Source organism: Cheilinus undulatus, linkage group 1, assembly GCF_018320785.1.
Source record: "Cheilinus undulatus linkage group 1, ASM1832078v1, whole genome shotgun sequence".
Lineage (NCBI taxonomy): Eukaryota > Metazoa > Chordata > Actinopteri > Labriformes > Labridae > Cheilinus > Cheilinus undulatus.
In genome coordinates, this window is record NC_054865.1 from 22,279,323 (window position 1) to 22,305,155 (window position 25,833).

Sequence of the window (25,833 nt, forward strand, 5' to 3'; positions counted from 1 at the left end):
AATTAACACATGACTACGTTGAGAGTACAAGTGATACTAATTTCAAACCAGAAGGCATTTTAGAGTAAAAGCAGCCTCTGTAACAGGTACTAGGCCATCATAAGTTACATCAACTCTATACATATGAGTTCGGTTTACTTGCTTTTAAAATTCAAGTTCCACTTCCTACACATTCCTAAACTTGTAAACTGTTTTTGAAAGGTACACACTGAACCAGGAAGTGCTCTTCCATCATGTTCAGTATATCCGATTGTGTACTGTGATTGATCCCCACAGGTGAGACTTCTCTGAGTCAGTAACTTCACTCAAGGTGCACAAGTTGGAAAACTATGCAGCTTGATGGATGATTGGCAAATACTTTGAGTACAGTTAAAGAAGAAATACTTAGAATGATTGAATACTGTTAACTTAAAACTACAAATATGTTTATTAACTCAGAAACAGAAAGCTGAAATAGCTGCTTTTGATTTTTAAGTTACCACAACTTTTTTTTTAGCAACCTTCTGATTGGTATTGCAGTGCAGGACAGTTTTGTGGTTTGCAAGTACAGGTTGATTTAACTGGATGCATGGTTTCTCCTCTACTACTTTAACAAGAACAGCATAAGTAGGAAAACAGAAGTTTGTCACGCTCTCCCAACATGTGTGCAAAGATGCATTTTAGGATTTTTACAATATAGCAGAGCTATACTCCTTACTTCTCACAATCAGAGAGAATCTGCAAATCTAGGCCTTACCTTGTTGTTTCAGAAACATCAATAGAGATGCACTGAAGTTGAAATCACTGAAATTTTGTGTTGTCCAAATTTCAGTTTACAGTGGAAGAAAACTTGGCTTTAGCACATGCTCCTGTGGCTCAGGGAACACATGCAGCCCTCCACCTCACTCAGTGTGGCCCCCAAATCAATGGATAGATTATAAACTCTAAGAACACAGGACAACATCTGCCATGAAAGCTTGTAAACAGAAACATTTTTCTTTTAATCTTTGGTAAATGTTTAGTTCTTTTTATTTAGTTATTTTGATTTGATTTGAAGTTGACACTTGTTTTCAGTTTCTTGTATTTTTTCTTTTTATTCAAATGATAATTTGATTTATTATTTATTAGTATTTATTATAGTTATTTATTTTTATTTCCATTTTCTTGATTTTTTTTTATTATTATTAAAAGTACTTGATTAAAAACATTTATTAACTTTCTATTTTATTTTGTTTTTATTTCATTTTTATTGGTTTTTTTTTTTCAGTTTAAATGTATTCATTTTATTTTTCTTCATGGATTTTTTCAAAACTAGTTTTTCTTTGTCTTTGATTTCATTTTTTTATTATAACTTAATTATTATGTTCTCTTCATTGAAAATGCACCTTGAAACTATCAATGTGAAATTTCAGTGAGTTTTTGATCAGATCAGATATCAAACTATTATTTGAAATTACAAATGTTGCAGAGGTCTTCACTTTCAGAGTGGTTGTTTTGTTTTTGTAAGGCCTGTGTTTATGCCATAAAGATAATGATATTATTAGCATTTTAATTTTTCATGGTAGTTGCAGGTGATAATCCATATTCATTAGCTCCTCCATGCTTCTGATGTGGAATTAGCATGTAGATGACGAGTCATATGGCATCAGAGGCTTGTTTTATCAGTGTCAGTAAACAGAGGCCATCTTTCTAACCTCACAACAAGCCTGACAGAAAATTCATAATCATTTAGATAGTGGATCTGAACCCTTGTGCTTCCAGTGAAGTCTGCTATTATTCACCTGTGTGTCATTTATTCATCATAATTAATTTATTCATTTGTTCCTGTCTTTCAGAAGAGGGTCAATATCTCATTTAGTGGATCTTGTCATTTTGAATGCTGTGCAAACCGCTAATTGATTGATAAGGCTCCAGTGTTTGATGAAGCAGATCTTTGTGAGGATTTTGCTTGATCTTTGATGTAGACTGAGGATTTGGATTAAAGATCATAGATGACATCAGATCTTCTGCAGTGTACTCGTATCACCCCACCTTGTCCTCATCTTGGTGATCTTGATAAAACCTGTTGTTTTGTTTCATCCTTCCACATTGTTTTGACTTTTCTCTCCTTAAAAGCACAAACTGCTCACATCTGCACACACTTGAATAAATACAAAAATCTTGTCTCTCAGAATGCTCAAGACAAACATATCTGTGGATGCTCACACCCATCCTCGAGCATATAAACACAAACACACAAGGCCAAGCCATTTCCCAGCATCCTCGGAGCATTAGACCCCTGTTAATCCCTCTGCAGTCTCCGGTTCAATGCGGCTGCATCTACCGGTCACAGGCCAGCACGCTCCTCTCTCTCCAGCACTCTGTTTTAATTACTTTTCTCTGTTTTCTCTCCCCCTCAGTCTCCTTCCATTTCTCCCCGTGTCTGTGTTTTCCTGAGATTACACAAGAGAGGGCAGTCACAGAGGGTAGGGAGGGGGAGAAAACAAGCTGGAAAGATGACTGAAACGAGGTGTTATTTTTTTTATTGGCTGGTGAATAGAGCCGAGAGGTTTTAAAGGTCCCTTCTCTCCAGTGTGATATAATAATTTAGGTCACAAGGGACTCATTTAGACACATCTCTGGTGTCAGTCTAACACTTTAGTTTGCTATATGAAAGCTTGGAGCTTTTGATATGTAATTGCTTCTTTTAAAATCTTTACACAAGGAAAAACACACCCATACAGAGCTACATGCTCTTTAGAACTCAATCAGAAACTGAAATATTCTGAATACTTATATTTAATGTCAGAGTCTCATCAGTCCAACAGAGCCAAGATGTGAATACATGTTAGGAATATTTTTTCTTTTGAAACATTTAGGGATTCTGCATCCTTGAACCCTTAAAATGAGTTGTAAATTTATTTTTCTTCATTTTTGACAGCATAGACAATGAAATGTCCAAATGCAAAATAGCTAATTTCATGCTAATTTGGCATTGTCATAAGTATTACAAATATTCCCTCCAGGCTCAGTCTCATAATATGCACATAATAGAATGGTTTCATGAGCTTATGTAGGCCTTACCTCACAGGAGGCAACAAAAATCCCATACATTAACCTGGAAAAAAATTAAAAAGCAGACTTTTCTTTTACAACATCATCCATTTATATATCCCTTGATAATATGAGATGGTTACACTTTATGATAAATTCAAGATGAGATGCAGGATTACAGTTAATATATTCAAGAGAAATGGACAGCAAGCTTATACCTGTTCAGCTGCTGAGCCTATGGTGAGGGGAGGCCGGTTTTTATCCATAGATGATCTTAAATGACATTTGTTTACAGGAATAAAAGGTGAGGCCCAACATGGTGTAGTCTGTGTCTGAAATGTGCCAATAGAGGAGTGTTATCTTCTTCAAGCTCTTGGATGCTGGCTGTTGGTTTTTATTATCCCCCTATTTTATAAGGAGGATAATGAGTAGCTGGGCAGTAACTGTCAAACAGGCCTGTGGTAGGCCTTTGGAAGTGTTTTGGCATTAAACCACAGTATTAGGTTTTTAAAAGATAAAGCATTTATAGCAGTGTAAATTTTGCAGCATCCTTATAGTGGTGAGATGGGACATGTCGCTCATGAGATGAGATTAGACAAGATTTTGCAAAATTTTTCATTTTGATAACTATTCAATTCAGTTCACACTTTAATACATACTTGGAGTGCAGATGAAAAAAAAGAGCAATACAAAACATGCAATGCATCTGGAAAATATTCACAGTGCTTCACTTTTTCCACATTTTATTGTGTTACAGCCTTATTTCAAAACAGATTAAATTCATTTTTCACCTCAACATTCTACAATTAATACTCCATAATGACAGAGTGAGAAAAGTTTTTTGAAACTTTTGCAAGTTTATTAAAAAGGAAAAAAATAAATAAATAAAACATGTACATAACTATTCACAGCCTATGCTCAATACTTTGTTGAAGCACCTTTGTCAACAATTACAGCCTCAAGTCTTTTTGAGTAAGATGCTACAGACATGGAACACTTATTTTTGGGTAGTTTCTTCCATTCTTCTTTGCAGAACCTCTCAAGCTCCATCAGGGTGGACAGGAAGCGTGCACAGCCATTTTCAGATCTCTCCAGAGATGTCCAGTCAGGCTCAAGTCTGACCGGGCCACTCAAGTATTTACAGAGTTGTCCAGAAGCCACTCCTTTGTCATCTTGGCTGTGTGCTTAGGGTTGTTGTCCTGTTTGAAGATAAACCTTTTGCCCCAGTCTGAGGTCCAGAGTGCTCTGGAGCAGGTTATCATCAAGGGTGTGTCTTACACTGCCTCAGTCATCTTTCCCTAGACCCTGACTACTCTCCCAGTTCCTCCTGCTGAAAAACATCCCCACAGCATGATGCTGCCACCATCATGCCACCATGTAGGGATGGGATTGGCCAGGTGAAGAGAATTTTAAATTTTGGTTCTCACAGTCTGAGAGTCCTTCAGGTGCCTTTTGGCAAACTCCAGGCAGCCCATCATGTGCCTTTTAGTGAGGAGTGGCTTCTGTCTGGCAACTCTAGCATGCAGGCCTGAGTGGTGGCGTGCTGCAGAAATGGATGTCCTTCTGGAAAGTTCTCCTCTCTCCATCCTGCAACGCTGGAGCTCTGTCAGAGTGACCGTGGGGTTCTTGGTCACCTCTCTTACTAAGGCCCCTCTACCCTGCGCTCACTGGGATCTTCAATGCTGCAGAAATTTTTCTGTACCTTTCCCCAGATCTGTGCCACGACACAATCCTGTCTCTGAGGTCTACAGACAACTCCTTTGACTTCATGGCTTGGTTTGAGCTCTGACATGCACTGTCAAGTATGAGACATTATATAGAAAGGTGTGTGCCTTTCTAGAATATGTCCAATCTACTGAATTTACCACAGGTGGATTCCAATCCAGTTGTGGAAACATCTGAAGGATGATCAGCGGAAACAGAATCCACCTGAGTGTCATGGCAAAGGCTGTGAATACTTATGTGCCCAAGTAGCAAACAGCAACACTATAAGCTGTCTCTGTGCGAGTCGGCAAGCAAACACCAACTAAACATATCCACATGGAGACTTTGTGCAGATATTTAGCGGCGGCATTTAAGTACTTCACACTTATTTTGATTATCCATTTGTCAATGTATGGCTCCAACATGCACAAGCAAGGGCGGAGGAGAGAAATTCATAGCTTTCAGTCATGTGACCATTTCAGAAGGTCTGAGCTCAGGAAAGTAGCGTTCAACACACTTAAAGCAGGCTTTTCAATTTTCCATCTCTTTAAATCAACGCATGACAGTGTCACCTGACAACCACAGAAATACAGAGCTATCAAGATAAACTCCAAGCTCCGGGTCCTAAAAAGCCATTACACAGCAGTCTTCACACTATTCCAAGCACCAAAAACAGCAAGGTCTTTGTGCCCATTACTTGAGTGGAGAATCCTTCCTCTTGCACCGTCGACAGGATGAAAGTCTACCGAAGTGCAGGCAGCTTTATGTATTTTTGATGTGGCTGGGTCAATAATACTGCAGTCTGAGAGGTGTAAAGGACAAGGAATTTCTCATTATTAAAGCATCAGTGAGTGCTAATGAGCTAACATTAGTTTTTTTAACATTACCCAAGGACAGTATGAGGATCACTGTCAGCTGTCACTTTCAGTCAGTGATCTTAGGCAGTAATGTTGGTTAAAAGCAGTGTGCAGCATCAGAAAGCCTTTCTTTCCCTGTCAGCTGGATGGTCACATACACTATATTGCCAAAAGTATTCACTCACCTGCATTGATTCGCATATGAACTTAAGTGACCTCCTGTTCTTAATCAATAGGGTTTAATATGACGTCGGTCCACCCTTTGCTGCTATAACAGCTTCAACTCTTCTGGGAAGGCTTTCCACAAGGTTTAAGAGTGTGTTCATGGGAATTTTTGACCATCCTTCCAGAAGCACATTTGTGAGGTCACACACTGATGTAGGATGAGAAGGCCTGGCTCTTAGCCTTCGCTCTATTTTATCCCAAAAGTGTTGTATCGGGTTGAGGTCAGGACTCTATGCAGGTCAGTCAAGTTCATCCACACCAAACTCTCTCATCCATGTCTTTATGGACCTTGCTTTGTGCACTGGTGCACAGTCATGTTGGAACAGGAAGGGGCCATCCCCAAACTATTCCCACGAAGTTGGGAGCATGGAATTGTCCTAAAAATCTATTGGTATCGACATGCTCTTATTGGCCCGTAGAGATGTGACAGATAGAACGTTCGCCCAATCATACTCCGAATTTTTTTTCAAAGCCTCTGCCTTTTCTCAAACGTTTCCTATTGAAGCTTTCCCAGATGGATGTGTGAAACAAATCCATCTGGCATGTCAGGTTAGTCTGCATGCCTATGTGCTTGATTTTATACACCTGTGGCCATGGAAGTGATTGGAACACCTGATTTCAATTATCTGGATGGGTGAGTGAATACTTTTGGCAAAATAGTTTAAGTGTTTTGCGTCTCATGAAAAGCATAAATAGCTCACTACGGCTAAACAAAACTTCCTATATTTAGTGGTCGACATAAGCATCAATTGTGCATCATGTTATTTTACTTCGACATTTCCACCTATGTTTTAAATCAATCATCTGCTCTGGAATAGAGACCTGCAATTTTCTCAAGCAGTTAAATTCCTATTACTGCTACAACTGCACATATTTCACCCAGCTGTTTCAGGAGGTCTATGTGTGTACTTGTGTGTCTTTGTGTTAGTATTGATGTGAACAGAAGGGAGGAATAATAACAAGACCTGTAATCCTTTCATCTTCACACATCAATCTACTCTTCCCCAGCTCTCTCGCACACACATCCACAGTTTTAATCATGACATCTTGCAATCAGGCATCCAGCACCAGTCAATCACATCGGCTTGGATCTCATCCTCCCCACACACAGAGTTAACACCCTGCCGTCTCAGCTAAGGGAGGTTTCTTTGTGTGTGTATGATTGAAAACTTTTGATCTAATTGACGTGAGTTGATTTTCCTGCTTTTTGACGAGATCGGCTTCCAAGTGTCTTTTTCTTTTTCACGTGTCAGATGAGCATACAGCCATGCATTTAACCACTTAGAAAGAATTTAATTAAAAGTCTTTCTATTATTTTTCACTCCACTATTTTGCTTTAATGAGAAGTCTTATCAAACATCTAAATGAAATTTTTCAAAGAACCGGGAAATGTAATTAAAAGCACTGGCTTGTGTTGTGTGCATTGTTGCATTCTTTCTTGGAAGTTTAATTTCTTAACTTTTATTATGGTTAAAGAGAAAACATCTCTTTATAACCAAAAAGCGACCTGGTCGACTGAAATAACATCCACACATGGACCACTCCGTCGTGGTAAAAAACAACAACAACAAAAAAAGACCTGCACGTTATCTCAAGATCAGTTCAATCAGAATTTTTTTTTTTAAGTACCTTTTCTAAGGAATTTGACTAAGTGCTTGGTGCAAAATGAATAACAGAGACAAAAATATGAAAATATTAAGAGGCTTAAAAAATATTATGAGCTAGAAAAGTTAAAAGATTGCTGTCTTAAAATATAGTAGTATATTAAAAATACAAAGTTCTGTGTAAACATCATAAAATAAAGTAAAAGAGTGCAAAGATGGAGAAAATGTACAGTATACTGGTCAATAGGTTCTAATTGAATAGCTGGATCTGAGCTCATTGACCTTTGGACTGGAAGGTGTCAGTCCTGTTCTTTACAAGTTAAAACAAAACACCAACAAACTAGCACTTGCTCTTTTCTCCAGTGTATCCTTATTGACGGACACGTAGCGTTTTTGTTACCTTGACATGTTTTGACAGCTTACTTCAGTCTTCCTCAGAAGAGTTACATGATGTGACTGTGATGCGTCTTATCTGCAGGTCTCGTCATGTTTTGATTGACAGGGCAAACTCTCCCCTGCTTTCTAGAAACTTCTTTAGAACAGCAACAACCACAATGTAAATACATCAGTAAAGCCGTACAGAAAAACTACAACAATTCCTGCTTCACCTCAAGGACAGAATCAACCAAAACATTTATGTGGCATCAGTTGTGAGATACCTGTTTAGCATGTGACAAAATATGCTTAGGAGAAACAGGAAGATCTTTCAAGAAGAAACACCAGAAAGAATGTGAGAAGGAAACATCTGGAAGGTGAACACAATCCATCAAGGAAAAAGCTGAACAGGGTTTAAATCAGCCGTATCAGACCACTGCAAAAGGGAAAACCACATCATGGACTGGGAAAATGCCAAGGTCGTTCATTCTAAGGGCAACAAGTAGCACCAATCGATCAAAGAAGCCAGGGAGATTCAGAAATGAGCCCACTGGACTATGAACTGGGACAAGGGGGAGTGCATGTTACTCCACATGACAGCAGGGGGTTTGGTCGTCCTGTCAATCAAGACCAAGATCAGCTGAGCATGTCACATCAACATCACCTGACTCTTCTGTGGAAGATTGCTGAAAGTCAGAAGCAGTCTAAACATGTCAAGGTAAACAAAACCGCTCCTTGTCTGTCAATAAAAATATACACCGAAAAATTGTATGTTGTGGAAGCTGTTTAAACTTTATTGGATTAATCTTTGCTCCGTCAGTCTGATTTTTAGCTGATGGACTTAAATCACCACAAAATGTAAGTGCCTTTACATTTCTGCCTGTCAGTATTCAAAGCATTAATAATTAGGCTAACAGTTTACCTCTTTGTGTGCTGTGAATAAATTATTTTTCTACTGTAGTACTGGGCTTCATTAGCTGATAGCCTGTGCCTGAAAAATACCCTTCATAGAATGAAACAACTTTCCATGTGCTCTGTTTCTCAGGAGTCAGTCAGTTCTTATTTACATAGGATTAAATTTACCTGGAGACCTAATGATAAAGAAATTTGACCCCATGGTGTGTGTTTCGTGCACGCTCACACAGGATAAGACTGCATAATACTAGTTTTTTATGGTACTAAAAATAGCCTACCACATTATAACTGATTATCCCCCTGAAGTCATGAAAAATGTTCCTTTTCTCATGCTGCCATGCATGCCATCAATCTAATCATTTTGAGATTTCACTCTTCTGGTGGATTTGAGAGTACTCTTTCTGCAAATTTGTCTGCATGCTGTGTGGCGAGATAAGCTCTCTGAATTTTCACTCAAAATCCTGTTAAAACTGTCATTTAAAATTGTTTCACCCTCCATAGTTCTCAATCATAAAAAGGCAGAAAAGGCACAGAGAAAATTAAATCCCTTGCAGAAAAACAAAAACAAACTACCCCAAATCACTGAGATACCAATTTGCATAGAAAATAGTTGCATATTCCCTTCATGCTGGGGGAAATACTGTTGGTCATTTGCAGTGCAATTTTCACTTTTTGTAAATACAGCCCATTTCACAGAGTTAAGATCAAGGACAAACTTTTGCATATTTTAAAGATTTACAGGCCCCTGACAGTTATGTGCAAATATTTCTCAAAACTGTTGAAATGCCTTGCGTCATAACTTTTAATTCAGGATTTAATGAATAAGGGCCGACACACTCCAGGCTGTCGGTCGATCAGCTCCAACCATGAGAACAAGAACAGTGCTGCAGTGGACAATTCAGGTAGTTACAAGACAACAACAAAGCAGTGATGCAGAATGAGAGCTGTCAAGTGATTAACACATTCACAATTAATCTCAGAATTTCTGTTGTTAATCATGATTTTTTTACTTTGCATTCAATCCTGTGCTCTTTTGTAAATCACAGATGACTTACCTGACAGAGGAGTAGCTCCTACATCTATTGTAGATCTTGAAACATTTTAGTCATCCATTCTTGCCTTTGCAGATAAATGTAAGGCTTGCATTAAAAAGAAGTAATAACTGTTCCAGTGGCCCCGTTGCCTTCTATTTAGTATGCTTCTTAAGTTACATAGACTCTTAAAACAATTCTGAACACAAGTTGTCAACTGGACACCAAGAGTTGTGTAGCAGACACAAATGTGAACAGGGATGCTTCTCACCTGTCCACTTGTAGTTTGATTACTCAGATTTTTTGTTTTTTTAGCAAATGGCAAGTAACCACAGTATAGAACTGTATAGTGATAGAAGTGGCATGTAACATTCATTATCCAGTGACTAGTAAATTGGGCCTGTCATAGATTAGTCAATATATCTCTCTAAAACTTGTAGATCACTATTTTATTTTATTTCCCTGACATGGTAGCAGCAGGCTCAGCAAGTTGACCCAGACCTCCCTCTACAAGGTAGTATTTCTGAGATCCTCCTGGGAGATTTAGAGGTGTTCCCAAGCCAGATGGAATATATAATCCCTGGAGGGAGTCTGAGGCCTACCATTAGGTCTTCTTTTAGTTGGCGTTACTAGAAAACCTCTAATGGGAGGTGCTCTATAGTCATCCCAATCAGATGCCAGAACAACCTGGCTCCTTTTAAGGTGAAGGAGTAGTGGCTCTACAGAGCTCATTTCAGATGTTTTATCCCCTATATCTAAGACTGAGCCTAGTCACTCTTGGGAGAAAAATCATTTCAGCTTATATAACTGAAATCTGACTCTTTCAGCAAAGCTACAGATGCAAAATTAAACCTTGAAAATACTCATTTGTATGATAGCGATGTCACTCTGTTTCCACCCAGAGATTACAGTCTTCTGTGTATTTAACACCCAGATGAACCAGAGTTACACAGTCTTACATCAAGGTTTATGCTCTAATGACCAATTTAGAGTTTTCCCCTCCTGGGCTGGAGTTCTGTGATGTGTTTCAACATTGTAAAATGAAAATACAGTGTTTCGTAACAGGATGCCATGATGTTTTTGAACCATGCCCAAGCGTGATTGAGACAACCTTGACTACAACTCTGGTCAACGCTTGTTTATGCCCCGAGTTGAGTCTATCCTGAGGGCTACTACTTCTGGATGTTTTTATTACTTTTAGAAGATGCCAAAAACAATCCCCTCTCTACTTCATATCAGCCCTGCAGCTGTGTGGATCCTATGGTTTTTGATAAGACAGGACATATTTTAAATTAACTTTACAATGCTATTTGCTGATGAGGGCCCTGTAATCAAGCACAATAATGTTCACAACTCCTGTGTACCATGACCAAGTCCACATGAATTGTGCCCTAGACCAACTCTTCAATAGAACTTGAGCACGGTTCCTTACCTTACTAAAGTAAGGTCCGAAATCCGATGTGAAAGAGTAGTGTGATGGACATCAATAAGCTTTTTTTAATTGGCATTTGATGCTTTTATTTTAGAATGATATTCCTCTAAATACAGGAGGGCTGTGAATAGAGGGGCTGCACACTGGTACAAGAGTTAATAGTAGTTGTGTCCATTAGGAATGGTCCTGGTCCAAATCCCAGTCAGACAGGGCTTTTCTGTGTGGAGTTTGCATGTTCTCACTATACATACAGGGGTTTTATCCAAGTACTCCAGCTTCCTCTCACAGTCCAAAAACATGCTAGTTAGGTTGATTGGTGATTCTAAATTGCCCGTGGTTGTGAATGCCAGAGTGCTTAGTTTTTTGTCTCTTTATGTCAGCTGTGGTTGACTGGCAAATAGTCTAAGGTATACTCTGTACCCTGCCTCTTGTGGAATGACAGCTGGGATTGGCTTCAGCCCCCATGGCCCCAATGGTGCAGATGCTGAAGCGGTACAAGAATTCTGCTGACAGATGGATGCATTGTACCTGTTTGCCAGGAGGCATAAGTCCCACCTCAACCCCATATTTTTGTCTCATAATAAGGTAACGGAAAAAAATTGTTTGTGATAGCAAACGTTGTGTGACAGTTGTATAGCGACTAACATCATACGGCTTTAAATGTCTTCATCTAATGTCACGATGATGCTATGACATCACGTCAATATGTTATACACTCTGTGATAAAATCCCTCCTTTTCATGGTTTCTGTCTCTCCTCTCCCAGAGATAAAAATCTGATAAAATGAGATTTTTCCTGCAAAGATTTCTGTGCTGCAGGAAGATCAGCAAGGTTCCAAATTATGAGAGCGTTTACCAGTATTCAAAAAGGCCTCCTCCGGTACTTTGAGTTGCAATCAAGAGGTAGCAGCTTTGCAGACCCCATTCGGATGTTAAATATTGATGTACTAACTGATCTAAAGAGAACTTGAGTCCACACCATCATTAATCTGCTGGACCATCACACTGGCAGTACCATTCATTAGCCTCCTAATCTAAATGTCTCAGGGCGGAGTGGGAGACTGAGTATGAGGCTGCCATTAAGATGATCAAGTGGGCTCCTTGCATGTCAGTTTTCTGGAGGAATTGGACCCACAGCTGCTCCAGAGGGCTAAACAACATTCCCTTCCTTTTTTCATACTCCAGTCTGAGGAAACATGATGATTTACATGCCTAAAAATGGCCGAAATAGGCATTTTTTTTATGCTGACATTTTAACATGTCACTGTTGGAGAAAGCATAGGTGTAAATATTTAAATGATTGATAGCTGAATTGCATAAAGCTGCTGGCTCACTGTCACACTGTCACATTGTCATGGCTTAGTGGGAATAGAGTGGTTGTCAACGTCAGTAGTGAACACCTGTGGTTTTCTACAGTAAGACAAAATGTGCTCTGCATATAAGGCTTCATTTAAGTCTCACTCATGTCAACTTCTTTATTCTACCAGTACCTTTAGAAATTCTGATATGTATCCACATTTAACTTATATGCTGCCATAAGTCTGTAAGATTATCTGGGTATCATTCCCAGAAGAGCTCACTGTGCTAGCTGGATGTCTTATTTTGTTCATTTTGAGAAAGTTTCAGTTCAAACAAGGACTAACTCTGCTGTGGATGTTGGCAACATTTCATCTTCTTGTTGTTGTGGAGTTCCTGTACACAGAAAATCAATATTATGGGAGTGTGTTGCATTTCAATGTTGGTGTCACAGAAATGGCGTAGCTGTCCAATGTTGTTATGTGGGGAGGAGTAACATATTGAATTATCGAATTCTTGGAGTTCTTTCCAGTAAAAGATGTGCAGCATTAAAATGAAGGGATACTAAATGTAGTTTCTTTTCACTCTAGATTCTCTATTTTATCCTTTTGTGATTTATTACTTCATGACATGCTTAGAAAAATAGAAGTGTGACAAAATGTTGATATTGACATTGCGATGATTCATGGCATGATACTGTGTCAGTTCTTTTAAAATCCGTACCAGTGTTTATTTATATTTTACATACATTTGTGGCATCAGTTTTGCATTGTATTTAATCTACCAACCTCTAGTTTACAGCAGCCATTCAGCCATTTGACTCTCTATCCTCTCTTATTACAAAACTTCTCAAAAGGTGCACTGTCCTGGAGCATGCTGCTAGCTCATGTGTTAGCCAGCAGAATGTCTGAATCCCAACAGATAAGCCTGACTCCTGCAGCATATTGAGCTGATGTGAGGACTAATTTTGACTTTCAAAAAAGAAGACAGCAGTAAAGACTTGGACAAGAGCTATGCAGTTTGCAAAATATGGCACACAAGAGTCAAATACTTGCCAATCTGGAGACACAAATGACCTAACACTATAACAGATGCAGTGTCACACGTAAAGTCTGCTTTATTCTTCAGCATCAAACCCAGACTGTAGCTTCTCCTCGTGGCAGCTGACTCCAGACTTGTAACCATTTTTATCCTTCTTTGACACCATCTCCCATCAATTCCTCCTTGACAGACTGGCCTCCATCAGAATCGCCCCTGCACTGGTTTAAATCATACCTCTTTGCCACACTCATTCATTCCACTTAAATTAAAATTCTTCCCTTTTCCAGTCTCTACTGGCATTCCCCAGGGTTCTGTCCTGGGCTTCTTACTAGTCATTTTGGTCATCAGACAAGACACTATGTTTGGCAAACACCAAATACTGCACATCACCGCAAACACACCATCCCCAATGTGAAGCATGGTGGTGGCATCATCATGCAGTGGGGATGCTTCTCAGCAGCCAGCCCAGAAAGGTTTGTAAAGGTAGAGGGTCAAATAAATGCAGGAAAATCCCTGAGAACTTGGGAGAAGATTTCAAGATAATGACCCAGAGCATACAGCAAAAGCCACACAGAAACAGTTAAAGACAACAAGGTGAATGTTCTGGAGTGGCTGAGTCAAAGCCCAGACCTCAGTCTGAAAGAGAATTTGTGGTTTGTGAATACTTTTTAAAGGCACTGTAATATAAGTAATAGAGCTTTTAGTATTCTAATATATCACAATGTAGAATATTGTCAACCCTGTATCTGTATACACAGCGCTATTAAATAATACTGTAGCTACAATATGGAGCAATATGTCAGAGCCATTTTTTCCTAAGATTTGATTTTATCATTTTGATTCTGCCTTTTTTTTCCCAGCTGAATAAATGTTACAGCAAGAGACAGTGTTACCCTTAACTATGCATAAACCAAACAAAATATTCAGCAGTTTGTACATTTAAACAGTTACTAACAAATACAAAAAGTAACTACAGTATTTCACCACACACATACCCCCCAAACAGAACACACACTCACACAGATACACACTTATATATAATGTATATGTTTCTTTCTCTGACTCAATCATATCTCTAGCCTCTCCTCATAAATCAGTAATGTTGGTATCAGCAGGCAACAGTTTGCCTCTGCACAGCATCACATCTGCTCCTACACACACATAGGCACACATACAGACCCACATTACCCCCAGTAGTATGCTTATGGCCCCTCTGCTCTCCTCACCCCTATAAAAAGTGCCAGACACAGGTGTTAGTTTGTGTTTAACACTCCCACTGTTGTTTTCTATGAAGCCGATTATGCCAGTGTCATCAAGAATCACACAAACCTGCAGTGATGGGTCATGTCAGGATTTGCTGCAGCGAGATGTTGTTCCTGAAAAGCACAGTTCCTTGACTACTTCCTTTGCAGCCTTTCAAATTTTAGGATTTGATGATTTCTTCATTTATACATCACATTACATTAATATTACAAAAAAAATTTACCAAACTGACTCAGATTACTGCAGGGTACATGCTGTAAGATACACAAGTCTATTTTGGGACTGATTCCACATTTTTCAACAAATGTAAGCAAACTCCTGATTTTTAAAACAGTTGTACAGATTGCCTCTCTACATTTTGCCGATGTTTGAGCTGTTAAGAATGATTTTACCTGGACACAGATAGCCCAGTGTTTAGATTTCACCCCAGGAGCAGAGGCTATTGTCTCCCAAAAGGGCAGCCTGGGCTCAAGTCTGACCTTTGGCCTTTCCCACGTTTCCTGCTCTCCTTCCCCGATTTCCAGCTCTGTAAATACACTACCTGTGGCTTCATCGATTTCAAATGTTTGAATATTTAACATGATGCATATTATGATCCATAGCCATGATCAAATATCCTGTTGTGTAGGAGGAACCCTACAGGGAACCCTAATGACAGCCTAGCATGCAGTCTATATTTTTAACGCTGAGGAGTACAAGTACAGCACTCTGTAGTAGCACTCTGCACTTCACACTTTACATGTTACAGATTGTACTGTAACATAAGCAGTCCATGTTCACGCCATTTCCACAACTTCCTTCATGGAGTTTTCTTTTTTCTCTGTGATTTTTCAGTAACAAATAGTTAAATATCATTAGCATTTTTTTCTGCTTGGCATTATGATTTTCATCCACTCCAAAGTTCTGATCAAGACTTCCAGTCATAAAGTCCAGGACTGTGTGGTGGTATTTAATTTAGTTTAATGTGTTTTCAAAATAACCATATACAATATTAAACATACACTCTGCTTCTTCTGTCAGTTTCCATCACTGACATCACTGTCAGACAGGTTTTGGTCATTAGTTTGCCAGGTGAGCCTAATTAAAAGGAAACGAATTAAGGAGGTTGTTCCACATTATTAAGCAAGTCGCAGATTTCTTCAAAAGAAAGATCTTTCTGCAGGTGAAAAACATGAAATTAATGCAGTATCTTGTAAAAGGTATGGCAACACTGGATATTTCACAAAAAACACACAGTGATTATCATGCTTTGGAAAGATTTGTGTGTGATTTAGAGTGCAAGCAGGTTTGTTCAGGAAAAGGCTTATCAAGGAAAGTTTCTGTAAGGCAAATTCATCATATTAAGAGAGTAGCTGTGAAAATATCCACTAATGACTAGCAAACAGGTATTTGAAGCTACTGGTGCCTCTGGAGTCCCAAGAACCTCTTCATACAGGATTCTCTCCAGAGGCTTGCTCATGTGTGCAAAGCTGTATTTCATCCACCCTTAACCAATGCCCACAAGGAGAAATGATTGCAGTGGGCTCAAAAATATATGATGACTAATTTTAAAACAGTTTTATTCACTGATGACTGTGGCGCTTCCATGGATGGGGTTCTGGATGGTTTGTGGATGGCCATCATGTCCTAACAGCGCTGCAATGTCAGTAAGGAGGTGGAGTGACGTTTTGGGCTGGAATCATAAGGTGTGAACTGGTAGGCACCTTAAAGGTGCCTGAGGGTATCAAAATGACCTAGGAAAAATACCGTTTCCTGCCATGGTATAAAAAGAAGAACCATGCCCAGAGTAAAATCATTTTCATGCAAGACAACACACCATCTCATGGTGCAGAAAATACTACTGAGGCCTTGGCTGCTGTGGGCATAAAGGGAGAAAAAAAAATCATGGTGTGGCCTCCACCATCACCTAACCTCAACCCTAATGACAACCTGTGGAGCATCCTTAAAAAGGAGCTCTATGAAGGTAGGGGGCAACCTGTAAAAGGTATAAATACAGGCAGAAACTATACAGTGTCCTGAAAAAGTATTTGCTCCCTTTCTGATTCCTATTTTTTTTTTCATATTTATCACACTTAAATGTTTGGATCATCAAACCAATTTTGATATCTCACAGAGACAACCCAAGTAAATACAAAATACAGTTTCTAAATGAGGATTTTATTTATTTGTTTGTTTGTTGCCGCTAAGGGTGGCACAACCAGTTATTTGGTTCAGGGGGAAATTACTTTTTCACACAGGACCAGATAGGTATGGATTTTTTTCCCCCGTAATAAATAAAATCATCATTTAGAAACTGCATTTTGTATTTAATTTGGTGATATCAAAGATAGGCTCCAATGTTAACATGGAACTGGATCTGTAAAGATGTTTTTGATTGAAGTAGTTTTAATTGGAGAAAAAGAACCTCCTAATGTAAAAATTTCCAGCACATTTTTGTTTTTAATCTTTTAGAAATTATCGAAAGTTTTAAAACTTCTTTTTGTATAAAAATTTGGAGCATTTTTACTACTGTCATTTATGCATTTGTTTGGTGATATTGTTGCTCTACACACACTATCAGAACAAAACTGTTCAGTGTGTCATTGTTTGTCATCACATTTTGGGTCCCTCACATTTTCAGCACGTGAATATTTAGAAGGTTTTTTTTGTGTTGGCAGCCCTTAAGTTAATTCAACCATCTGGCAAAACCCCAAAACTGGCAGAGTTGAGCACCAAAATGTCCTTCATCAAATTTTGTGAATTGCTTAAGAAGAATTTGAGGTAGGAAAACAGCAATTGCCTTTTTATGTCCATTTGCATGATCCAAATTTTAATGGACTGTTCGGGATGATTTTCAAAGCAATTTGGAGACCTGGAGTGAAGGATGTTCAGGAAATTACTATGACCATTTTATGCTGCTTTGTGAATCAATTAGGAAGGTAAATGGGAAAATAATAGCCAGGTTAATTGATACTTAAAGTAACAGTGGAGTAATTAATGCATAATGAAAATAAACAGCCGAGTTTTGGCTTTAATCAGTGGATGACGATGATGGTAATTTAGCTTCATGGCTTTCTATGGCTCCAACATGATTTTTTTTTTCTTTTGAAAATGTAATATGCTTTAATTTTCATGAATTTAGATTAACAAAATGTTCTCTATACTTAAAACTTTTTTTTTTGTAAAATTGTAACAATTTCTTCAAAGACTTACATTGATTTTTTTACAACATCTGAGAAACCTGGTTGCTAATTATATTTACTACAAATTACTTGGCTGCAGTGTTTTAGCATCTGCTGTAATTTTTGTTGTTTTTTTTTTTCTTTATTTTTCAGGGCATAAATTTAACATTGTTGTTGTGTCTTTCAATCTCATGCCATGCACCAACACAGAAAACTCACATACATGGTGGCTGGTGTATCCATTAAAGCCATGTTCCATGTGAAACATATACCTGACCATTATGTTAACGGTTATGTACCTGTGGTCTGTCTTTAAGTCTCACGCCAGAACTTCTAGACCTGTTTCATACACCACATTTAAGCCAACATGGTTCTTTTCAGGGCTGCTCTTGCATTCATGACTATTAACCCTGAATAATCTCTCTCTCTCTCTCTCTCTCTCTCTGTTTCTAGGATGGAATCTTTGTCCGAGCAGATCTCTTTCCAGAAGAGCCACCTGCCAAGATTGTTGGACAGTCCTCCTTTGTCGACTTTGGTGAGAATAAAGGACAATTATGTTGATACAGATTAACGAATGTTTTTTTTTACTTTGTATAGCATAAATGACTGTTAATGGATAAATGTATAGTTTTAAGGTAAAAAATTGGAAGTCAGCATGTGAGTACACACATTATGCTTAAACAGAGATGTCTCCACCGGGTAGGAGTTTAGTCAAAATGTTTAGCATCCAACTGTGTGTGCGTCTGATCTTTTCTTCTGTGTGAGTCTTAAGCTCCCTCTACTTTCATGCTGTGTACATCCAAAATCTTCCAAATAAGACTGTCTAGTCTTTAGCTTTGGTATTTTAGCTACAGTGTCCTCATCTCACCACTTTCCATATAATCACACAGACACATGCATACATAGTGCAGTTCTCACCCTTTAGCACACAGGCTAATCTCACATGTGCTCACACATCTGCAGACACACAAACTCAATCCTACGTTGAGCCAGATTTTTCTGAACAGCTTATCCCCTTAAACAATCTTGGCCAGAAGTATTCATTGTTCAGCTCAGCTTTACATTTATCCTCAGCAAATCTCCGCTTGCTTTCTAATCTCCAGGCTGCAGCATGTGTGCCACAAAGTGGCCTCTGGTTCCTATTGTCAGAGCGGCCACCTCAGCATGGCTCAAGGAGAGTTTTGTCCACTTTATATTAGCATTTTGAAAGTAAATAGTTTTGATAAGCAGTCCTGTGATGCAACAGGCAGGTTCAGTTGAGGATATCTGGATTGAAAACTACTGAATAATTTTTCTCCTCCTGTGAGCTTCTGCTGTGGAGATGGCTCTGAATATAACTCTGGACCCTGTGCTGCTGTCATGTAGCTTATCAAAGGTGCCAAAATCAGAGGACTGGCTGTACTGGGAATCTCACAGTGTATGTGTGAATTACTTTGAGTACATGGGGACTGTTGGGTTTTCTCGATGAATAGATAGCAATTTAGAGCCTAAGGCAGAGCAATGCAGAGACTGTGTCACTTTTGAGGAACGTTAGTCCCTGTTGTCAGAATCTTTTATATTGGTACCTTAAATTCCATCACCTTCATCACAGATTCAATATGGAAATTTAAGAATTACCATAAAATCCTGTGTATAAGCTGCCATTTTAATACCTATTTTTATCTAAAAAGTAGGCTGTAGTTTATTTACCTGGGCGACTTACAGTATATACCAGTATAAAGTTCAAAGACACAACATCATTACCACAAGCATGTTAAGCTGTCCCTGTCCCACACTGCATTAGACCTAACTCAATTAAAATTCAGCCCATTCACGGTGTATTGCAAACTGCCACTTCACTGCCAGTCATTCAGAAAGTATTCAGACCCCCATACCTTTTTGAATTTCATGTTGCAGCCTGATGCTACATTTGAAAAAAAATAAATGAATAAATAAAATTAATTCTCATTAATCTACACTCAGTACCCCATTATGACAAAGTGAAAACAGAATTTTATCTTCTTTTTTTTTTTTTAATGTATTAGAATAATTAAAAAACAAACCAAAATTTCACATAGAAATACGTATTCAGACCCTTTACAAAAACACTTGAAATTTAGCTCAGGTTCCTCCCATTTCTTTGAATCTTTGCTGAGATGTTTCTACACCTTGATTGGAGTCTACCTGTGTTAAATTAAATTGATTGGACGGGATTTGGAAAGGTCCATGACTTTCTATAGATGGCTTCACTGATGACATTGCATATCAGAGCAAAAACCAAGCCATGAGGTCAAAGGAACTACCTGCTGAGCTCAGAGATGGGATTGTTTAAAGGCACAGATCTGGGGAAGACTACATAAAAGTTCTGTTGCACTGAAGGATCCCAAGAGCAAAGTGGCCTACATAGTTTTCAAATGGAAGAAGTTTGGCAGGATCAGGACTCCAAGAGCTGGTCACCTGACAAACTGAGCAATCTGAGGAGAAGGGCCTTAGCAAGAGACGTGACCAGCAACCCAATATTCACTCCAACTGAGCTCCAGAGATTCTGTGTGAAGATTGAAAAAAGTTCCAGAAGGACAACCGTCATGGCAGCCCTCTACTGATCTGGGATTTATGGCATTATGGCTGGACAGAAGCCTTTTCTCATTGCAAAACACATAAAAGCCAGCTTGACTTTCACATGGGGTTTTTTGCAAACTCCAGATGGGCTTTGGCTGGGAGGGAGGCACCTCAGACACTACATAGTCTACTTTTTCCAAAGGGAAAATTGACAGGAAGGAATCTATAGGGAGCGGTTAAAGAATTGAATCAATAAGAAGAATCAATAATAGCGCTGGTATCAATAAAATCTTATCAGTTCCCATCCCTACAAAACGGATATCAAATATGTCATAACTTGAATACATATCATTGATTTATGACTTTGAAAAAAAGATAGACTGATGTCAGATCCCTCTGGGTGTTGTTGTTCTTAGCTAAACACAAACAAGATAGTGATTTTGTTTATGTGTTGCATAGAGTCTCAAACTTGTTTTCATTCTTGTTATTTTCACATGGACCCCCTCACCAGCTGTTTGCTGTGGTGGAAGAGACCGACCAGTTCCAGAAGAACCAAAACTTTGTTTGGACTAAAATATTTAAAAGAATAAAATCTTTATGAACTTAAGGCTGCATCTGAACGGAGATCAGGCCTACAAATGGGTGGTATTTGAAGTAAAACAGAGGGAAAGCTGGGGAGGAGGGGAGGTGTAAGGTCTCACCTGGTCTTTAGCTAAAAAAGTGTCAACTACTGGACATGTTCTCTGAAAATGGCAAGATATTTTTATCTTACATGCCAAAAACAGCTGTCTCAAAATGTTAGCAAAGAGTCATAAAGTCAGTACACTGACTTAGTCATATCACAGTAGAGTAAAAGAGATGGTTATTTAACACGTGTTTGCTGAAGCTTGGGGACATCAAGGCCGACTTTCTCTAACTGGCAACCAAAGTGGTTAGAAATAATTACCCAAGCTGTCAGTTCATAATCTTGCAAAATACACCTTATTGAACCTTCATCTCTTGTCACATTGCTGTCTAATCCATGCCTCATGGAGCTGTTATTATCTGACAGAAAATTCTTAAAGAAATGTGGGGGCTACAGTGCAGCTAACAAGCCAGGACAGCTTCTCATTGTCTCGACTTACCGGCTCTAAATTTCCTCAAAGGTCAGCCTGTCAAGACAATTTGCAATGGTGAGAATTTGAGAGTTCACTAAAGTTGAACCAAATGCAAACAATTTGAGCTGATTTTCTTCACTCCTGAGAGCAGATTCTCTGATTACAATGATTCATGAGAATTCAGTATCTTCTTTAGCAGTGAGCCTTGAGCAGGGATGTTAGATCTTCTTTCAAATAAGCACATTCTTTAAAGTTTTCCCAGTGCTTTCACTGAATAGAATAGAGACTATTCCTTCTTTGTAAGAGACTAAATGTGACCGTACTTTTCCTTTTTGTATTTGATATTTATTTGTATACGGACAAGTAAGAAGCATGAAACTGATGCCAAAAAGCACAGTGTCTGAAGTCTAAACTAATTTGCACATTGTCCCTGAGCAGGCATTTTTAGAAACACATACACATGAAGCACTTAAAATGAAAATCATAACATAAATTATACAAAACAGGATTCAATTTCTATGCATAAGGAAGAATGCTGTATACACATTCTATTAAACCCAAATTATAATTGTGTTTAAGCAACTGATCTGAAGTGAAGAAGTCACATTCTTTGAACCAACTTCTCTGCAACTGTGCAAAGTTGATTTACAGAATGTGGCTTACGTTAGCAGTACAGGCACCGCCAGCCTTCTATCATCTTTGCAGGTTAATGTCCACATTCCTATGCCAAACACAGTCACTAATTGCTTCAGTTATATATTAGTCTAAACTGAAACTGCCTCTGGACAACTTAATGCCCAGATCAAAATAATGCTACATCAGGCTGTTTCTGCAAGGTGGTATCGTTGCTATTCTTTCACAGTTGTTTATACTGGCAGCATGGCAGTGGTCATTAGGGGGTGGGGGTTGCTTTACAGTTAAGACAAAGAATTTGATTGGTATTGGGGGCCTAAAATGATAATAAAATATTCATATTAGATTTACTTGTAATTCTGAATCTGACTACCTAGAAATCCAGCTTCAAGAATTCAGCCCACTAATTGAATGCATTCCTTGCTACAATGGAATGTGTTACGATACGATGCAATGCAGTGTGATGTACTGCATTGTGATGGGTCACTCAGTATGTGGCTTGCAATAAAATAATATTACAGTACAATGATTCTGTGTGATTGCAATACAGTCACGAGATGATCCATTACAATGACTTTGTTTACATGGACTTGATTATCCTGGTTTCTGTTTGTGCATCTTTACGTTTTCAGAAACCACAATATGCCAGTATCCCAGTTTTGAGAAACATGTTTTTCTACTTGGAGAACTCCATAAGAAAACGCGGTACTGTGCCATGTATACAGCCTGTCCTGTTTTCTGACAGCTGTAGACTACCTGCATAGGTGGGACTATTCATTTAACTTTAGATACTTTGAAATATGTAGGATGTGTGGTGGAGGGTGAGCTGATCTGCAGTCTGTGTGAGTTGACAGCAGTGTTGTATCTAAATGCACTCATTGTAGATGAATGGTGAACTGAACTGATTAATTCTTCTAATAAACCTGGAGCATAATTTACTGTTGAGACACGATAACTGAGAGTTCAGAGCTCTGTGAGCCATGGATGGATAAACAGCACTCAGTAAGCATCCTGCCAAGTCTGTCAACATCCGTTCCGTGAAATGTAGAAACGTTGACTCTTCCGGTGTACTTTCAAAGTAAAAGCTCATTTTTTTCAAGGACATATTTGAGCTACATTTGTATTCACATTGTACTTTTATTCTGAAGTTTATTTTCTGAGTCATCCATGGCGTCTTTTGACTTTTTTAGTGATTAACAATAATTTTAATCAACCCATATTCATAAGAGTTGAAACCATAAAGTCATGTAAGCCTGTCTTTTTCGAAATCTCCTTTTCACTCCTCTTTTTCTCTTTGCTGCAGTTGTTTTGTTACCAGTACCTAAGTTAAGCATGCGTTCATAATGTAAATGAGATAATTTTCTAAAAGCCAGTTCCTGTATAACTAATCATCTCTAAACAGATGTTTCACCAATGCCTGCACAAATAAGATGCAGTATATGTGATGCATATCTGTATCAGGAAATTGATAAATCATCTACCAACATTTTGTCCAACCCTTTTTAAACAAACTTTGCGTCATAATCCATCAAACAGGAAGCACCAGCTCATTATGACTTGATGACTCAGCCTTCCTCAGACAAAGTTCTAGTTTGAGTCTGAAATAACCCATGTCAGGGTCCAGCGTGAGTTCCACAGGCAAGACTTTTCACATATTGATCTTGTACTCCCACTGCAGTATTGATTTACGACAGTCAAACCCAAACCAGGCTCATAACCTTTTTTGAATCAAAAGAATCTTCCACAGAAACACCGGAAAATGCATCTTAATTTTTGATACATAACTTCAGACATTTTTTCAGTGCAGAATTGGCATTTCTTTCATTATTTCCTATAAAAATCTAATTTAATATTATAAGACGGACATGGCATTTTCTGGTTTAAAGCTCTTTTACCATTTTTATTTCCTAAAATATTTTTTATGTGAATTTGACTTCTTCTTTCCCTTTACCTTTGTGACCTTATCACTCAGTTTGAGCTGTGCCCTGTCGTTACTTTGATGTTTTTTTAATTAACATCTGGGCTCATGTGGCACTCATGCACAAGCTCTTTGACGTAGAAACGCACAGGGAGTGTCAAACTGATAAACACATCCTTATTGGCATGATTAATCTGTTAATCTCATCACAGCTAGGGGTGTCCATCAAATATTTAGTGAACAAACCTCTCCTTCCCCAAACTGGCAATAATGAATGAACCAGAGGGGAAATGACCTATACACTCATGTAGGGGCCTGTGAGTACATCATGAGGGGGTCTGTGTGTCATTTTCCAGCCAGTGTGTGTTAAATTCTTCCTCTCTGGATGTGTTGACCTTTTTTTTTTTTTTTAGATCGCTAGCTTATATGGAGAAAAACTTTTTCATTTCTTTAATCTTTCCTTCTTTTTTCCTCGCCTCCCTCTGGCTGGGAAATGTCACTTTAAGATGTTTCCCTCGTTAGCCAGGGATTGAAGCCTCCGAGGGTCACGCTTCTAATAATCTGCCAAATTCTGGGAGAGATATGCCTTGCAGGATGTTAATGTTTTTTTTCTTTTTTGTTCCGTTTTGTCTGCCTCACTCCTCGGCTGTCTCTGTCTATCTTTATTCCTCTTGATCTACTGTGTATCTGAAATCTACGGCTTTTCTCGCTTTTCATACTCATTTTCCTTCCCCTCCCTCTGTTCTTTATCCAAACAGCTTCTGATGTCACTGTTAGTGCAGTGTTAGAAGAGGACTCTGTAATGACCCTCTTCTACCCTTTCAAACTTTTTAAATCACTTTCCATGTTAAGGTTTTGGAGTATTAAAAAATATATATATAAATATATATATATATTAACTTTCTAAAGAGAAAGTTTTTAATATCTTATACGTAGTTCTTTTAACAATTTATATAGAATGTTATCATCCAATACAAGCAATAGTTGAAGGGTGAATACAGGGAAATCTAAATTACACTTTTATTACTCGAGTGATTTCTCTGTCCTATTCTGTAAAGAGCTGCTCTGTGCCAGCAGAGGTGGACTTTTTGATTGTTATAAAATCAATGGAGCCGAACCTGAGACTCAGTTTGACTCAGAGGAAACCAGCTCTGACGAGAAATGCACTCAAACCTCAAGAAAATCTGCACTCCTAGGTAAAAACATTTTAAATATTTCAATGCCACAAGTCCAAAATTGATGCATTTTAGCCTGAAGCATTCTGTGTTCCTTCTCTTATATCGTACTGCCCAGCTGAAGTTTAGGGTAAAAGTGCAATTATGTATTCAAAAGACAGCTGTTGCTCTATGAAGATGTATGTTGCAAATAATGAATAATGGCAAGGATTTTGAAACTAAAGCTGGCTATTTCCCACAGCCTCCCCTTATGATTTGTATCGCAGTATGCACTGTTTTGGGATATTAATTATGTCAATATAAACATGTCTTGAACAGAATTCTTAACAACTGTTCTGTATTGTAGAGTATAACATCAAAGTGTCATAGTTTTAAGGCTCGTACACTTTAAATCGCTTAATTTAAGCTCCTCAAAGATCTGAGAAGTAAATGAAAATATCCTATTTATAATCACTAAGCTATTAATTAATGCAAATACTATTTACTTGTTAGACTCAAAATGTCCCTTTCTGTTGTCTCCTTTGCTGTTGTTTTATATTAATTTTATGTTACAATAC

General features: G+C 38.4%; 1 protein-coding gene across 1 annotated transcript in view; it reads left to right on the plus strand.

The window, feature by feature from the left end:
- Nucleotides 1-25,833, plus strand: part of itfg1 (integrin alpha FG-GAP repeat containing 1) — a 279,079-nt gene that overhangs the window by 55,511 nt on the left and 197,735 nt on the right. The window contains exon 8 of the mRNA XM_041793923.1: nucleotides 18,369-18,450. Within this exon, the coding sequence (XP_041649857.1) occupies nucleotides 18,369-18,450 (82 nt within the window). The remainder of the gene's footprint in view (nucleotides 1-18,368; nucleotides 18,451-25,833) is intronic.